Below are 18,753 nucleotides of genomic sequence, written 5' to 3' on the forward strand. Positions count from 1 at the left end.
AAAGCGTGTTTGGCATGTTGTCACGGGAGAGAGCCTTGAGTTCATAAGATCCTCGAGCCCGGGGCTCCCTCCCGTTTGCAAGGCGAGAGGGGAGTTTGAGCTCAGGTAGATCTCGAGAACTCCCCTGCTGTAGTAACTAATGAACAGCCAGTGATTGCTCTTAAGAGATAACTATTTACCAGGAGCATGTCTATGGTGCTGATTTGGATTAGTCAATTAACTTAAGTTGCATGTTTTTGGACGGTGGGAGGAAACCGAGGAACCCGGGGGGAAAACCCACGTGAGCACGGGGAGAACGTGTAAACTCCGCACAGAAACGTTGGCTGGCTTGGCAAGGACAAGAACTATTGACATTCTTGCTGTGAGGCAACAATGCTAACCACTTGGCCACCGTGCCACCCATCTAGGAAAGGAGGAGGAGTAGGGGTGGATGGGGGGATTCTTCAAAACAAAGATGGCTGTCATATGAAACTGAGGGTATTTATATTGGCTTAGGAATCGTCTGATTGGTGAATCTTAAATTGAATAATGCGGGGCCGGCTGCGAGCAATCATAAGCACGTGATCCTCTAGAAATTAGTTTAAAAATAAACTTCACTTAAAACCACTTATGGGAGAGTAAATAGCGTGTGACTTAATTTTTTGGGGGGTGAACTGTCCCTTTAAGTTGGGTATCTGTTTAATTGTGCACATGCTTTTCACATCAGTCATGGCTTCTGTCTTTCATAAATCACTTGAAGTTCACTGTTAGGTGGTGTTGTGGTTTTTATGTAATTAAAAATGGATCTGAGAATCCACTTGCCCTCTGGACATCTGGCATCAGCTCATGTACTGTACACACACAGGAGTTCATGTCACCATGCATTTCTTTGTCTATGAAACAGAAGCAACTTCAGGAAGATGTTAGCAGAGGACGTCTCAAGATTGAAAGCATATCGATAAAATTGTTATATTTATAGTTAATATTTATAGTTATATATTTTTCACAGTTTTGCAGTCTCTCCAGGATTTTGCAAATAAATAAAAACAAACAAACAAACAAATAAATAAACAAATAATCAAATAAATAAAAAGGGCGACTCTGTGGCGTGGTGGGTAGCGCTGTCGCCTCACAGCAAGAAGGTCACTGGTTCGAGCCTCAGCTGGGTCAGTTGGCATTTCTGTGTGGAGTTTGCATGTTCTCCCCGTGTTGGCGTGGGTTTCCTCTGGGTGCTCCGGTTTTTAAAGTCCAAACACATGCGGTTCAGGTAAATTGGATAAGCTAAATTGTCCGTAGTGTGTGAGTGTGTGAATGAGTGTGTATGGATGTTTCCCGGTGATTGGTTGCGGCTGGAAGAGCATCCGCTGCGTAAAACATGTGCTGGATAAGTTGGCGGTTCATTCCACTGTGGCGACCCCGGATTAATAAAGGGATAAAAATCAGATTTGTGACTTGTGAGCGTGTGTTTGCTTGCATTTGTGTGCCTGCGTGTCTGTATGTGTGTGCGTGTATGCGTGTATGCATGCATTTGCATGTGTGAGCATCCGGATGTATGATCACCTGTGAGTATGTGTGTGCACGTGTATGTGCGTGTGTGTGTGTGTGCGTGCATGTATTTATGTGCGTGCGTATGTGTGCATGCACATGTGTATGTGCATGTGTGTGCATGCATTTGTGTGTGTGTGTGTGTGCATGCATGTGTGTTAGTGGGTGTGCGTGCGCATGTGTGCATGCACGTGTGTGAGTGCATGTGTGTGTACATGCATGCGCGTGTGTGCGACCATATATGTTCGTATGCGTGTGTGTGTATGTGTGTGTGCATTCGCGTTTGTGTGTGCATTCACGTGTGTGCGTGTGTGTGTGTGTGCGCATGTATGTTCATTTATGTGTGTCTGTGTGTGTGCGTTTATACGTGTGAACGTGCAAATGTGTGTGCACGACACGTGTGAGTTCATTCGTTTATGTATGTGTGTGCTTTCACGTGCGGCCGCGCGCACATGGAAGTGCGTGTATGTGGGAGTGCGCGTGTGTGTGCGCATGCGTGTGTGTGTGTTTTAAATCAGTTCTGGTCTCGTGAGTTTGTTGGGTCTTTGCTCTGGGATGATGGGAATGTTTTTACCCACAACAGAATCTGAGCCCCTAAAATGTGTGTAAATGTCCACTGGTTTTTGCTTTGTTCTGTCGCGTTTGCAAACCACACAAGAAAAGAGGACCATAAAACTCCCAACCACTCGAAAGGCCTCCAGAATCAGTCCCGGGATGAAGTTTCCAGTGCAGTTAATTAAAAAGCTGAATTTAGTGTAAACCGTAATGAGAAACCAATCGGACGGCTGTACGGGGGAATCCGAGAGCTACAAAAGCTCGCCAACGTCCCTTTCACCTCTCTGTCAAAGAGCTTTCTCTGCGGCTCTGTAAAGTGTCAGATCCGTTAATTAAAGCTTTAATTACAGAGGCTCTAGCTCTCGCTGAAGAGGGTCAGAAAGCGTATGGCCACCCGTCGGCCTTCCACACACATACACACACAGAGAAAAGCAGTTGTTTGTATGGAGGAGCCCTCATCGAGGAGCTCTTGATGGGGGTCGTCTCTTTAGCTTTTGTCTCTGTGAAGTCTTTAAACGTACGACTGAAGAGAGGAATTACAGATGGAAATTGAGTTGAATTTGGGGAAAACAAAACACTGACAGGGAGTTGTAGGATAAAAGCCCAGGTTTAGTGGTGACCCCGACATGCTGTTTGCATGTATGAACTCATGTGTCAGAGGTTGCTTCTTTTAGAAAACAAAACCAGAAAGAAGCATATTTATGCCATACAGCAGCAGATCGTTCACCTCAGATCTTGAAAATAAAATAAACCCTTTTAAATTGAACTTTAGAACTGTGAAGTAACTCAAACCAACACATATCAGTGATTCAGCATCTACTTTTAATAATGTTGAAGAGGTTTAATATGTATTAATTAGATTATAAATCTTACCATTTCGCTGGAATGCAGTGAGTGCACTATTCTGTGCTTCTGAATGTCTGTGTTTAGATTTCTGTCATGTTTCATCTGGTGCAAACAGCCAAATTGCTCATCACTGCATATCTCGTCACGAAGCGTGTTGTTAGGACACGGGGTTACAATGTAACCTGCTCACCTAATGTTTACGCTGATAATATTTATATTATTTGCTTATTAATAACCACCTCATGTGGAACTCTGAATCTGTGTCTCATTTCGAAGTCTGCTACTGCCCACTGGAGGTCTCATTTCAATCACAGACCAAGCGGCAACCTCCCGCTGTCCCTCGGGAAGCCAATACGGAAGTAACTGAAACTGCAATTCATCAAAATTCCGCTAGTCCTGGCTCCATAATAGAGCAAAGTGCAATTGAGCCCACCGTTAGAATGGCCAACTTTACAGCAGAAAAAAAGGTGTTTACAGCCTGGTACAAAGAACGATTTTGGTTCATATAGCTATTATTACCCTCCATGACAACTGTGAGGGGGGTGAATTTTTTATAACTCATGCCTTTCCTTTATATTAGGTTATATTAAGTTTGCATAATTAAGGGCGTGGCCACTTGAGTGACAGCTAGGTCTCGCTGGTCGCCGTCACTTCACCTCAGCTGAATCCGGCAGATTAGCCACTGATCTCGGCATATTCATCGTATTTTTGTTTTGTTTTATGTGGCTTTACACAGTCAGCTGCCTTTTGGACTTATTTCTTACAATTATCAGATGATATGGGATGCTGTGTGCATTTAATTGTGCTCACAAACCATTCACATGGCCTCGTTTCCCATGTGAGTAAAGTTATATACTTGTATACCATCTCTATAAGTGTATTTGTTTTATTTAAGATCATTTATTATTAATACTTTTCTTTAGACCCGTAAAGCACTCCAGAATGTGACAGATTGATTAGCTGTAGACTGTAGAACAGTCATCTGAAGCGTTATCATACAGTGTTATGCTGAATTTTATCAATAGTCTTGCATTTACTAACACAGAATATATCTGAAGTGTTTGGAAGTAATTTGCGTTTTCCTCCTGTAGAAAAACGTCATAAGAACAATGTTTAGTGGCTCAATGTATGACTACAGTGTTTTTAAAAGTCTAAACACTTTATTGATATAGTGTACAGCCAAGCACATGTGGTCAGAACACAAACGAGTCGCAGGTAATAAAGTATTAAGCGTTTCTCCTAAAGTAAAGTCTGTCTGCCAGGTCTAAGCAAAGTGCCAGCTGGTGTCTGTAGCTCCGCCCACTCTCCGCCTCTTTGCCCTTGTTTGCTATCCCGCCGTTGGTGCGATGACGCGTGAACAAAATGGCGACGGTTGGCCGCGCCTACTTCTAGCTTAATTTGCAGTGTTCAGAAACCTATGGGTGACGTCACGGATACTACGTCCATATATTTTACTTTGAGAGCGTTGAACTGTGACAAGGCATGATTGTCCCTCCCCTCCCCCTCAGCCTGCACTCACATTGCATTTTTTACCTACCGAGCCAGAGCACGCTTGCATCATCGATGATGCGACTTCAGTTTAACAGGAAGAGAAGCGCTCTCACTCAGCACAGTGGACATTGCTTTAGTTAGATCGTTTTGTATTATTTTTAGTTGTTTGGGATGCAGTAACACGCAGTCAAATGCTTTGCTGAACAGATCCAGCACTTTTGACACTCATAAATGATCATAAAAGTCCTCGTGCTGCACGGATTAGGTTTGCTGAAGGTGCAGCTGACATGCAGTGAGGGGTTTGCGTCTTTAATAATCTATGAAAGTTTGCATTAATTGAAAAGTAAGAATAATTAATAAATCCATATGAAACACTCCCTTAAAAGTCACGTCTCATCTTCAGTTTCAGGCTCAGGCACGCTGTGAGCCCAAGTGAACCGCGATCTGGCACACGTCTTCCAACATGGCCAGCTGAACCGCGCCTGAGCCCGATTCAAAGCAGTCACACTTCTCAAACGATCTGGGAAACGCGTCTGGGCACAGTTCGGATAGCAAAATGTGGGTGCACACTGAATGAATGACTGAAATACGCTGTTTTCCATCAAGGCAACTCGAGCTGCTGAAATATAATTGGCTAAACTGGCATTGAGCGGGTCAAAGGAACCAAAACAAAGACAGACGTTCTGGTGTTCTGACGATCGGTGCTACCTCATCAGAATGTGCCACCGGTAGCTAACTCTGTCATATTTCATCTAAAAACACAGGGTTAGCACATCTTCAGCTTCAAATGTCTATCAGAATGAACTACCACTCTAATAAACAAATTAAATATAAAAATAATGAAATAATAAATAAAGGCAGTAGTTCGCTCTGATAGACATTTGAAGCTGCTACTGCTTTTTCTACATTGTTCAATAGAGTAGTAGTTAATTTCGATAGATATTTGAAGCTGACAAGATGTGCTAGCCCTGTTTTGGTCGATGAACAACACAATCTCACGGCAATTCGTAACTTTTTGCTTTAGTGGCTTTATTCGTACAATCTAATTCATACAATTTAGTACGATTTGCTCATCCCCAATGACGGTTGGGTTTTGGGTGGGGTTAGGTGCCACGCCTCCTTTTTAAAATCGTACAATTTCATACGACTGAACTCGTACAAATTTGTACAAATTAGCCACTAAACTGACAAAACGTAAAATACTTATGTTTTCTCGTGAGATCAGGCTGTAGATGAAATATGATAGTCTAGATCAGATACGCGGCCGGCCGGAAGTGCGATATGCACATTAATAAAGCAGCATTTTTTTATGACTGTCACTGTACAACAATAATTAATATTTTTACAGTACTGTGGCGGTTGGGTTTAGGGTTGGGGTGGGGGTAGGCATTAAAAAATACAATTTATTGGGTAATTTAATAGATAACGTAAATAATACTCTACAACAACTGTTTTTACCTTACTGTGATGGTTGGGTTTAGGGTTGGGGTGGGGGTAGACGTTAATAAAATACTATTATTGGGTAATTTAATAGATGACATAAATAATACTCTACAACTACTGTTTTTACCTTACTGTGGCGGTTGGGTTTAGGGTTGAGGTGGGGTTTAGACATTAATAAATACAATTATTGGGTAATTTAATAGATAACATAAATAATACTCTACAACAACTGTTTTTACCTTACTGTGACATGTTTAGGGTTGGGGTGGGGGTAGACGTTAATAAATACAATTTATTGGGTTATTTATTAGATAACGTAAATAATACTCTGTACAACTACTGTTTTTACAGTACTGACGGTTGGGTTTAGGGTTGAGATGAGAGTAGACGTTAATAAAATACAATTATTGGGTAATTTAATAAATAACGGAAATAATACTCTACAACTACTGTTTTTACCTTACTGTGGCGGTTGGGTTTAGGGTTGGGGTGGGGGTAGACGTTAATAAAATACTATTATTGGGTAATTTAATAGATAACATAAATAATACTCTACAACTACTGTTTTTACCTTACTGTGGTGGTTGGGTTTAGGGTTGGGGTAGGGTTTAGACATTAATAAAATACAATTATTGGGTAATTTAACAGATAACAAATAATACTCTGTACAACAACTGATTTTACCTTACTGTGGCGGTTGGGTTTAGGGTTGGGGTGAGAGTAGACGTTAAAAAATACAATTTATTGGGTAATTTATTAGATAACATAAATAATACTCTACAACTACTGTTTTTACCTTACTGTGGTGGTTGGGTTTAGGTTTTGGGTGGGGGTTAGACGTTAATAAAATACAATTATTAGGTAATTTAATAGATAACATAAATAATACTCGGTACAACTGTTTTTACCTTACTGTGATGGTTTTGTTTAGGGTTGAGGTGGGGTTTAGACATTAACAAAATACAATTATTGGGTAATTTAATAGATAACATAAATAATACTCTACAACTACTGTTTTTACCTTACTGTGGTGGTTAGGGTGGGGTTTAGACGTTAATAAAATACAATAAATGGGAAATTAATAATTAATAGAAATAATTCTCATTAACTTCCGGCCGCATCCATATCCGATCTAGCAACAACCATGAAATATGACAGATTCTGATGAGGTAGCACAGATCAGCAGAACGCCGGCACGGAAAACCCATTTTCAATACCTGACTTCAGCATTGTTTTTCAGATAAACAAGAGCGTTCACTGAGCGTGTTTCTGAAATATCTGCAAACATATGATGGTATTTTTATGCTTTAGAAGAGTCAAAAGCTTACATACAGCAGCTTTAATCCAGCACAAAATGCTGGGTTTCAGCAAACATAGGAAAACAAACAGGCTTGTAGCAGTGTGTGTGTGTGTGTGTGTGTTTGTCCATTGGGGAGGGCTTTCTGTTGACGAGGTGTGTTTGCGTTTTTTCCATTGAAGAAGGACAAAAAGAGCTAAAGCAGGACGAGGCGTCAGACGAGTGCTCTGATGGAGAGAGTTTAATCTGAAGAGTTTAATCCAGCACTGAACATCCAGAGGAGCACAAAGAGCTTGAGGAGAGGAAAGAGGCAGTGCTGGCGCACTAGACTGTGTGTGTCTGTGTGAGACATACTGTAGTATGTGTGTGTGTGTCCACGTGTGTGTGTGTGTGAGTATCTGTGTGTGTCTGTTTGTGTGTTTCTGTGTTGCTGTGTTTGTGTATATGTTTGTGTGTGTGTGTTTGAGAGAGAGAGAGTCTGTGTGTATGTCTCTGTGTGTGTGAGAGTCTCTGTGTGTGTGTGTCTATATGTGTGTGTCTGTTTGTATGTCTATGAGTGTGTCTGTGTGTGAGAGAGTCTGTTTGTGTAATCGTGTGTGTTTGTGTTTCTGTGCATGTGTGTGTCTGTGTGTGTCAGTGCATGTGTGAGTCTGTTTGAGAGAGTGTGCCTGTGTTTTTGTATGTGTGTATGTATGTATGTGTGTGTGTGTGTGTGTGTGTGTGTGTGTCTGTTTTTTGTTTGAGAGAGATAGTCTGTGTGTATATCTGTGTGTCTGTGTGAGAGAGCGTCTGTTTGTGTATTTGTGCGTGTGTGTGTGTGTGTCTGTGTGTCAAAGCGTGTCAGTTTGTGTATGTTTGAGAGAGTGTCTGTGTGTGCCTGTGTTTTTGAATGTGTGTATGTGTGTGAGTGTATGTATGTGTTTCTGTGTTTGTGTATATATATGTGTGTGTGTGTGTGTGTGTGTGTGTGTGTGTGTGTGTGTGTGTGTGTGTGTGTGTGTGTGTGTATGCGCGCGTAACTTTGGGACCGCTAATATTCTCCAACCAACTGATTCATGTCGAGTTAGGCTATTGAGTCACAGAGTTCAGTCGATGCTCTACGTGTGTGGCAAAACCAAAGCTAACATCCCAGTGTGTGTGTGTTTGCGCGTGTGTGTGGCATTCTGAGCGTGTGGGCTACGATTACAGCACCAGTTTTTTCCAGCTTTTCTTTAATCTTGCTAAATTTATCTGCTCTTCTTCTTTCTCAATCAAGATTTATGGTTTCTGGCTTTTTAAAGACCAAGTTGAGAAATATAGCTACTTCCATAATTGATATATTTTAGGGTTCGATTCACCTGTAAATTTGCTTGTAGACAAACATAATAAATTTAAACATAATTTTCCTGCTTAATGTACAGTTTAACACTAAATTATCAATGTCAATAATTTTCATGAGGCTATAGAAAGATCTGATAGAAACATGCTAACATGTTTATTCATGCATTTGCTAATATACTAAGCATTATAGCTACATTCTAATTCATGTTGACAATGTGCTAAATGTGAAAGACACACACTATCATTGTGCTAATTCATGAAAACAATGTGTTGACCATGCTAGAAACATCTTAACAACATACTAACAATGTTAACAATGTTAGAAACATGCTATAAAGTTGCTAATTCATGTGAACAACGAATCTAGAAACATACTAACAACATGCTAATTAATGTTAACATTGATAGAAAGTTGCTAATTTATGTAAACAATGCGTTGACCATGCTAGAAACATGTTAACAACATTCTAATCAAAGTTAGCAATGTTAGAACATTGCTAATTTATGTAATGATAATAATAATTCATTTTATTTGTAAATTGCGCCTTTCTGGACACCCAAGGTCGCCTTACAACAAGCATTGACAATGTGTTAACAACATGCTTATCAATGTTAGCAATGTTAGAACATTGCTAATTCATATAAACAATATGTTGACCATGTTAGAAACATGCTAACAACATACTATCTATTTTAGCAATGTTAGAACGTTGCTAATATGTTGACCATGCTTGAAACATGTTGACAACATGCTAATAATGTTAACATTGTTAGAAAACTAATTTATGTAAACAACCAATCTAGAAACATACTAACAAAATGTTAATTAATAGCAATGTTAGAAAGTTGCGAATTCATGAAAACAATGTGTTGACCATGTTAACAATATGCTAATTAATGTTAACAATGTTATAAAGTTGCGAATTCATGAAAACAATGTGTTGACCATGTTAACAATATGCTAATTAATGTTAACAATGTTATAAAGTTGCTAATTCATGTAAACAATGTGTTGATCATGCTTGAAACATGTTAACAACATGCTAATCAATGTTACCAATGTTAGAACGTCTCGAATTCATGAAAACAATGTGTTGACCATGTTAACAATATGCTAATTAATGTTAACAATGTTATAAAGTTGCTAATTCATGTAAACAATGTGTTGATCATGCTTGAAACATGTTAACAACATGCTAATCAATGTTAGCAATGTTAGAACGTTTCAAATTCATGTAAACAATGTGTGACTATAGTAGAAACACGTAAACAACATACTAATAATGTTAACAATGTTAGAAACATGCTATCAAGTTGCTAATTCATGTAAACAACCAATTTAGAAACATACTAACAATATGCTATTAATGTTAACAATGTTCGAAAGTTGCTAATAAATGTAAACAAAATGTTGACTATGCTAGAAACATGTTAACAACATACTTATAATGTTAATAATGTTAGAAACATGCTATCAAGTTGCTGATTCATGTAAACGTGTTGACCAAGCTAGAAACATGTTAACAACATGCTATTTTACTGTTATAATGTTAGAAACATGCTATCAAGTTGCTAATTCATGTAAAAAGTGTGTTGACCATGCTAGAAACATGTTAACATGCTAATTACTGTTAACAATGTTAGAAACATGCTGTCCCTGCTGTAAAATCCAGCGTAAACCAGCCTAGGCTGGTTGGCTGGTTTTAGCTGGTTGACCAGCCTGGTTTTAGAGGGGTTTTGGCCATTTCCAGGCTGGTTTCCAGCCGTTTCCACCCTGGTCTTAGCTGGTCAAGCTGGAAAATGACCAGTGAAATGGTTTAAGCTAGACATAGCTGATTTTGGCTGGGCTCCCAGACGGGCTAGGCCGGTCAAGCTGGTTTTAGCTGGTCATCTCCCAGCCTGACCAGCTAAGACCAGGCTGGAAATGGCTGTAAACCAGCCTGGAAATGGCCAAAACCCCTCTAAAACCAGGTTGGTTGAGCAGGTAAAGCCAGCCTAGGCTGGTTTAAGCTGTTTTTTTCAGTAGGGGTCAAGTTGCTAATTCAAGTAATCAATGTGCTGACCATATTAGAAACACATTAACATCATGCTAATTAATGCTAACAATGTTAGAAAGTTAATACATGTAAACAATGTGTTGATCATGCTAGAAACATGTTAGCAGTCACTTAGGAAATATTTGGAAACAGAACAATATGTCCACAGGACATACATCTGCTCTTACCAACTCAACAAAAAAGAAAATGGGTGGACAATAAAAAACCACCCTGACAACCAGGAAGACTTTTAGATAGTTTTTAGCTTAGTGTGTCCAAGCATCTTTAATGTCTAAAGATGTTAAACAAAATCATTTAAGCTTCTCCACGGTTTTGCTGAAACCCTTTGAAAGCTTTCACCGCACACAAAAAACATTGATCTTCTCTGCTTAAAAGAGAAAGCGAGCGGCCGGAGGAAACAGCAGCAGCTTTGTTAAGTTAGCGAGAGCTGCGCTGCGTCTGGTTATGATTCATGCCGTTTCATCGTTGGGCTCTGGATGTGTCGCGCCAGCTGTGCTCTGCACCTGCAAATCCACAAAAGAAAAACACTGAGAACAACCAAACGGCTCCTCTTCAGCTCACCCAGACCAGCCAGAAAGAAAGAAAAGAAGCCTAAATGAGATCCTTTAATGTCTCGATTGTCTCTTTTACACAATGAAATGGAGAATAAGAGACGTTTGCTTACATCTGATGCTTCTCTGATGTTTGTCCTGGGAAATAAAGACAGTATTATTATAGTTTTAGAAAAGATCTCAGTGTAAACATCACCACAATGGCATCCACAGTAATTTTACAGAATCCCATACTTTAAAATATGCAAGTTACATATATGACATATATCGTCGCCTTACATTTATAAGGTTCTATCTGACATTTTTGTCAAAATTGAGTTGACATATTCTTATTAAATGACAACTTATTTACATTATGGGATGTTTTTTTTAAGTTGTTTACATTTTAAGACTTTTTATTTAAAAAACAATGTTACACGTGTAATGCTATGGAATGCAAAAACTTTAAAGCTCAATATCTCCAAATCATTCAGAACACAGATCGAACCTAATAATTCCAAGGTGACGATATGATACAATATCATATTTGGATTTCACATATATAAAAATGTCATGTGTGTATATGTATGTATGTATATATATATATATATATATATATATATATATATATATATATATATATATATATATATATATATATATATGTATGTATGTATATATATATATATATATATATATATATATATATGTATATATATATATATATATATGTATGTATGTATATATATATATGTATATATATATATATATATATATATATATATATATATATATATGTATATATGTATATATATATATATGTATATGTAACACTAAAGTCATGTTTAACTGAACAAAAAGTTAGTAAACACAAGTACATCTTATTAAACATCATTTATTTTCATCACAAATTATCATAGTAGATCAGTTTCTCAAGCAGTTTGTGATGCATTTTGGAAATAGGAGATGAGCCCCTGGTCTAATGCGTCACCTGGCTCGAGAAACTCGTTCTCAAAGACTTATTATTTGGGTAGCACACATATTCTGAATGCCTTCGGCAGAATTCAAAAGAGCCATTTTAATCTAGATTAATCTAGATTAAAAAAATAATCTATGCCCACCTATAATGCAAATCCAATTAGATTGACTTCATTTGGTAAACAAAGCAAGTCTCTCATATAATATCTCTACCAAAAGACAGAAAATATTACTGTACAAACTGCATTGTACATAAATCAGATGAACATTTTCATATTAGTCAATAATATTACTGTACTTTAAAAACTGAATGAATATAGATTTACACACATTTACTCAAGTAAATAAACAGAATTAATGATGGGCTAAAAATCTGCGAAATTCTGAGGTAATCTGCGGAACTAACACTAAAGCATGTGCATATTCATATTTAGGCAGTGCATAAACATCTTAGTTACCGTTAAGGTGTTGTATGTTAGATGATTTCTGTGGTGGGTGGCACAGTGGCTCAGTGGTTAGCACTGTCGCCTCACAGCAAGAAGGTAGCTGGTTTGAGTCCCGGCTGGCTCACTTGGCATTTCTGTGTGGAGTTTGCATGTTCTCCCCGTGTTGGTGTGGGTTTCCTCCGGGTGCTCCGGTTTCCCCCACAGTCCAAACACATGCGCTATAGGGGAATTGATTAACTAAATTGGCTGTAGTGTATGAGTGTGTGTGTGAATGTGAGTGTGTATGTGTGTTTCCCAGTACTGGGCTGCGTCAGGAAGCGAATCCGCTGTGTAAAACATAAGCTGGAATAGTTGGCGGTTCATTCCGCTGTGGCGACCTCTGAAATAGAGACTAAGCCGAAGTAAAATGATTGAAAGAATGAGTGATTTCTATGGCATTATTTGGTACTTCTCTAGCCAAATTGCTTATGTATTACTATGCTGTTGTTAGGATATTCTAGGGTTAGCCAGGACATTTCTATGCAGTTGCTGAATAATTCACTATTACTTTATTTGGGAACTATTTAATTTAGGTGTTCCATGCACTAACTATAGTAATTACAATTAATTATGCATAATTACATGCAACTAACCCTAAACAACACTCGTTATAACACCAACCATACATGTAGTTAATAAGTTACTATTCAGTTAACTACTGAGTACTATTGTCAGCTTAAAATGAAGTGTAACCCTTTATTGTGATGGTTCCATTTGCACATTGACTATAAGTTTATTAACTAACTTAACTACATGGCAACTAATTCTCATTACAGTACTATATCAGTAGACTGCTTAAAATCTGCTCATACTGCTCCACTAACAGACATAGAACTGACTATAAGAAACTTTGCAACAAAGTACATGTCAGCTTACAATAACCCTAACCATACAGTCTAATAATACTCTAATGTGAGTTAGTCGGCATATAATGTAACTTCAAGACACCCTGGAGTACTTTTTTTTGAGATTTTAACAGATTTGTGTGTGTTGACCATCAACTTTAGCCTCTGTCAGCTTTAATTGTGGGGAAAACAGGATAATTTGGAGCGTTTGTCAGCTAGTTTCATCTTCTGGGTTTAAAATAATTTTTGGGGCGGGATCAAAATCGGTGATGTAGCACAAATCTGCTAGTGGAGCGATGACTTGTAGGATTATCATTATTATTCAAAGAGTTTTCATATCCTATAAGAAGACCCTGCTTATTAACTATTAATGAGAGCACATGCTTACCGAGGGCAAGGCAGACCTGCCAAACTGTGAGATCCAATGACTGGGTGAGACCGCGTCTGCGTACAGCAAGCAGTAGTTAGCTGTTCATGAAGGGTCGTAACGTTATGTGTTTGTTTCTATGATTCACAAGGTTTGTTGAATGTTTTTCTCCACGATACTGTCTGTGCCGATACAGCAAATTTTGTCAAGAGAGCTGTACGAGAATTGGAGAATGGCGTACTTTGTCTTTTATTAACTCTCTGAAACTGACCCTTTTAGGCTTTGGTCCTAATTGTGGTGTTTTGGAGACTGTCACTTTAAATTCAAATGAGATTGTGCTCTTTTCAGAAGAGGCCGGAGCTACAAATGCCTGTGTGTCAGCATAGTGGCAGATTAAAAAACAAGACTTATGTTCTATGCTAAGCTGCTTATATTCACACACTGTTGCCACACAACTGTGTTTAAAGAGTGATTTTTACATAATAGTTCCTCTTTAAAATCAACAAAATGCATTAAAGGCACCATCAAAATAAAAAAAATCCAATAATTCAAAGCCGACTGAATATGGTTTTCATTTTGCTCACGTTTTCTGGCTAAGTACCTCATAGTATGGGTTGCTAGGGTGCCCCGGGCGGTTGCTAGGTGTTCTCTCAGGTCTTTGTGGTGTCTCCTTTTTTATCACATCTTAGCAAACAGCATTAGAAATGATGAATGTGAATGCCGAGCGGTGTTTTTCTCCTAGGTTACTGTGACCACGATCGGCTACGGAGACAAAGTCCCTCAGACGTGGATCGGGAAGGCCATCGCCTCCTGTTTCAGCGTGTTTGCCATCTCCTTCTTCGCTCTGCCTGCGGTAAACACACTGGCTCCTCTCTTTCTCTGCGTGCGCACACACATTCTGTGAGCTTGTCTGGCGCCCCGGGGCAGTGTTTTCCTATAGAGGCCCTCCAGTAATGGGGTCTGGGGTTAATGTGGTCCATTTAAGAGTGATAGGGCCTCTAGGGGCCTCGGGGGCCCGCGGTGCTCATGTTACACATTATATAACATGCATCTGTGACAGGATAAAGCACAATAACTGGACAAATCATGACTGCTGTGATAATTATTTACAAACAGTTGCATACTTGTATTTATATATACATGTTTAATGTAGTGAATTGATGCATTAACAAATAATATGTAGTAGTATTTGTTATTTTTTGAGTAAATTATAATATTGTAAAGCATATATAATAAAGCTAAATCATTTACATGAAATAATAATAATATATCTGATTTAACATTTTTATATAGTTACATTTATATATTGTAAATTTTATATAAATTGTGTATACTATGTATATTGCATTGTGTATATTGTATTAATTACTATATATACACATTCATTTATTCATATATGTATGTATGTATGTATGTATGTATGTGTGTATATATATATACATATATATATATATATACATATATATATATATATATATATATATATATATATATATATATATATATATATATATATATATATATATATATATATATATATATATATATATATATATATATATATATATATACATATATATATATATACATATATATACATATATACACATATATACATATATACATATATATATATATATATATATACATACATACATACATACATACATACATACATACATACATACATACATACATACATACATACATACATACATACATACATACATACATACATATATATATATATATATATATATATATATATATATATATATATATATATATATATATATATATATATATATACACATATATATATATACACATATATATACATACATACATACAGAAGTCAGAATTATTGAAGTCAGAATTATTACCCCCCCTATTTAGCATTGCAGTCAATGGACTTTTTTTTTTCTTTTTCCCAGATGATGTTTAACAGAGCAAAGACATATTCACAGTATGTCTGATAATATTTTTTCTTCTGGGGAAAGTCTTATTTGTTTTATTTCGGCTAGAATAAAAGCAGTTTTAATTTTTTTTTTAAAACCCATTTTATGGTCAATATTATTAGCCCCTTAAGCTATATTTTTTCGATAGTCTACAGAACAAACCATCGATATACAATAACTTGCCTAATTACCCTAACCTGCCTAGTTAACCTAATTAACCTAGTTAAGCCATTGACAGTCACTTTAAGCTGTATCGAAGTGTTTTGAAAAATATCTAGTCTAATATTATTTACTGTCATCATGACAAAGATAAATAAATCAGTTATTAGAGATGAGTTATTAAAACTATTATGATTAGAAATGTGTTGAAGAAATCTGCTCTCTGTTAAACAGAAATTGGAAAAAAAATAAACGGGGCTAATAATTCAACCGTATAAATGTTACATTTAAATATTGTAAATTATATATAAATTGTGTATATTATAAATATTATATTGTGTATATTGTATATTGTAAGTATTTTGTATTTTCTTTAAATATTTTTGCCATTTCTTTTTTTTATGTGTTAAACGTGTTAGCATTTAGGCACACTGCCCGTTAGACTACTATTGCTGAAAAAACTTCATAAAATCAAAAAATACTTGTCATTTTAAAAAAAAAAACAGCAACATAAAACCAGCGCATCATAGTTGTATCGCATTTCTTTTTTTTTTTTGACTTTCATAAATGTTACTTTCCAGTAATATGGTAATGTCGAAAATAATATAAAAATCACACAGATCTGCTTGATTTGACTGTCACCTGCCATTTTAGTGGATCTGAAAGCAGGAATTATCTGACTGAAATGCGCTTATGAAGGAATAATGTAACGGGGCTCTATTACATTTAAAAAAAATGTAAAACCTGAAATTTCCACTACCGATTAAAGTCTCTCATATGCACAGCTATAAATGTACCGATGTCTTTCCATTTATTATTATTATTTTTATTTATTTTATTTTTTAATGAAATGTTTTTCATCCTCTCTGTGCATAGGGCATTCTGGGATCTGGTTTTGCTCTTAAAGTCCAACAGAAACAAAGGCAGAAACATTTCAACCGTCAGATTCCAGCCGCGGCCTCTCTAATACAGGTGAAAAAAACACAACACATTTATCATGTTCATGGTTCATTTGGGTGCTGGAAATGCTTGAATGTTAATGTGGTGTTTTCAAGGTTTTAAGTGTTTCGTTTTTCGGTTAAAGTGGTCAAAACTGCTTCAAAGTGTAATGGTGTTGCTTTCATAATTTATCTTACCACATATGAAACTATTTAAATAAAATCAATCTTTTTGCCTTTGCATAAAATGAAAGCAAAATGCATTGAGATTATCACTTCAAGAGTGAAAATGCATGAAGTTAACATAAATATAAATTTAAGATGAAGGATGACACATTTGAGATTTGAGTAAATTATATTTAAGGGCATAAATAGCAGTAATTTAATGATGTGCTTGGGGCAAACATGCCATCAAAAGCTTTCCTTAGAAAAATATTCTATATTACAGCAGTGTTTCTCAACCACAATCCTGGAGGACCACCAGCACTGCTTGTTTCGGATGACTCTTTTGTTGGTCACACCCATTACAGGTTATTCATTCTCTGCTAATGAGCTGGTGATCTGAATCAGGTGTTTCATTGTAGGTTGCTAGGCGACCTTCAACCGTTTTTTATGAGGATGACGAGCTGACAAAACATTGCTGTCACTCTGATACAAGTTTTCTTTATGGAGAAAATTACAAAGCACTGCCGTGTTTGGGTGTTCGGTGTTTGTCTGAGATAATTAGTCTACTGAAATGTGTGTTTTCCATAAAAGCTGAAACTGATCGGTCAGTTCTCGCTACATGACAAATTAAGAATGAAACACCTGAAATTACATGACGCTCCAGAGGAAAAGTGGATAGCGCAGTAATGCAATGACGTTAATCATATTATGTGCTTTAACATGTAAAACAGGATCATGTAAACACCTTAATTTTCATTTTTGTATTAATCAGATTAAGGCAAATAATTCGATGACTGATGCGATGACTGTGTCTGTGTTGCCGCTGTAAAAATCAGTATGTACATGTACTGAAACTCCCCTTTTCATGCAAACCCATCCCAGTTTTGCCACTCAACACTTCCACCTAAACAAAGCTGGGGGGGGGGGTCCCTTTAAAGGGACACTTCACCAAAAAATGTAAAAAATACTCACCGTTTACTCTCTCAAGTGGTTATAAACCTTAACATAACAAAGAAACCTGGTTTGTAACAAGAAAGGGGTGAGTAAATGATGACAGAATCTTCAATTTTTGCGTGAACTACCCCTTTAAATTTGATATTTGGAAAAGATGTAAGAACCCTGCATGTTTTCCAGACGCTGTGGAGATGCTACGCTTGTGAAAAGTCAGACGGCTGTACGGCTACCTGGAAGATGTACGTGCTGACAGGCGACTACATTCCCATTATAAACTCCGAAAACTCCAGTCCGGGAAACTTCAGACGGCTGGTGAGCACAAACACTCTCAGCAAACAGATCTTACTCTCTTTCAAGGGCTTTGTGTTGTTGGGTTTTTTGGTTATTGTCACGTTCCTTCCTGTTGATTGTCCTGAATGAGCCTCCGTAGTAAAGCCCTACACAGTGAAAGCATTTTTCTAGAGGGTTTATTGTGTGTTGAGTCTATTCTATAGGATCATGTCAGTTCCCAGAATGCATTCATAGTCTCCTAGGATGAAGGTAAACAGTAGAGGGTGGGATAGGGGTTTCAGATGATGTTAGATTAGCGGTGACTCTTTAGCTTTATCAGTAATAGATTATTTTCTGCATGGATACCTTGCATTTTTCAGTAGATTTATCGCTTATTATTTGTCTTTCTTGGAACATCTTATTTATTTTTGTGCATTCGTTTGTTCAGATAGTTCCTGGTTTGAAAGGCCACGCGTTATATCAAATAGTTCCTGCTTGCAGATTAGTTTTTTTTATTAAAAGTAAATCTAAGACCATGTTGTATCTGACCAACAGCTTCTCTCATTCATGT

General features: G+C 37.1%; 1 protein-coding gene across 1 annotated transcript in view; it reads left to right on the forward strand.

The window, feature by feature from the left end:
• kcnq1.2 (potassium voltage-gated channel, KQT-like subfamily, member 1.2) overlaps positions 1 to 18,753 on the forward strand; it is a 203,050-nt gene that overhangs the window by 48,538 nt on the left and 135,759 nt on the right. Inside the window, exons 7-9 of the mRNA XM_056451540.1 lie at positions 14,481 to 14,591; positions 16,732 to 16,827; positions 18,093 to 18,224. Coding sequence (XP_056307515.1) covers positions 14,481 to 14,591; positions 16,732 to 16,827; positions 18,093 to 18,224 — 339 coding nt within the window. The remainder of the gene's footprint in view (positions 1 to 14,480; positions 14,592 to 16,731; positions 16,828 to 18,092; positions 18,225 to 18,753) is intronic.

The sequence above is a fragment of the Danio aesculapii genome, chromosome 25 (genome assembly GCF_903798145.1).
Source record: "Danio aesculapii chromosome 25, fDanAes4.1, whole genome shotgun sequence".
NCBI lineage: Eukaryota > Metazoa > Chordata > Actinopteri > Cypriniformes > Danionidae > Danio > Danio aesculapii.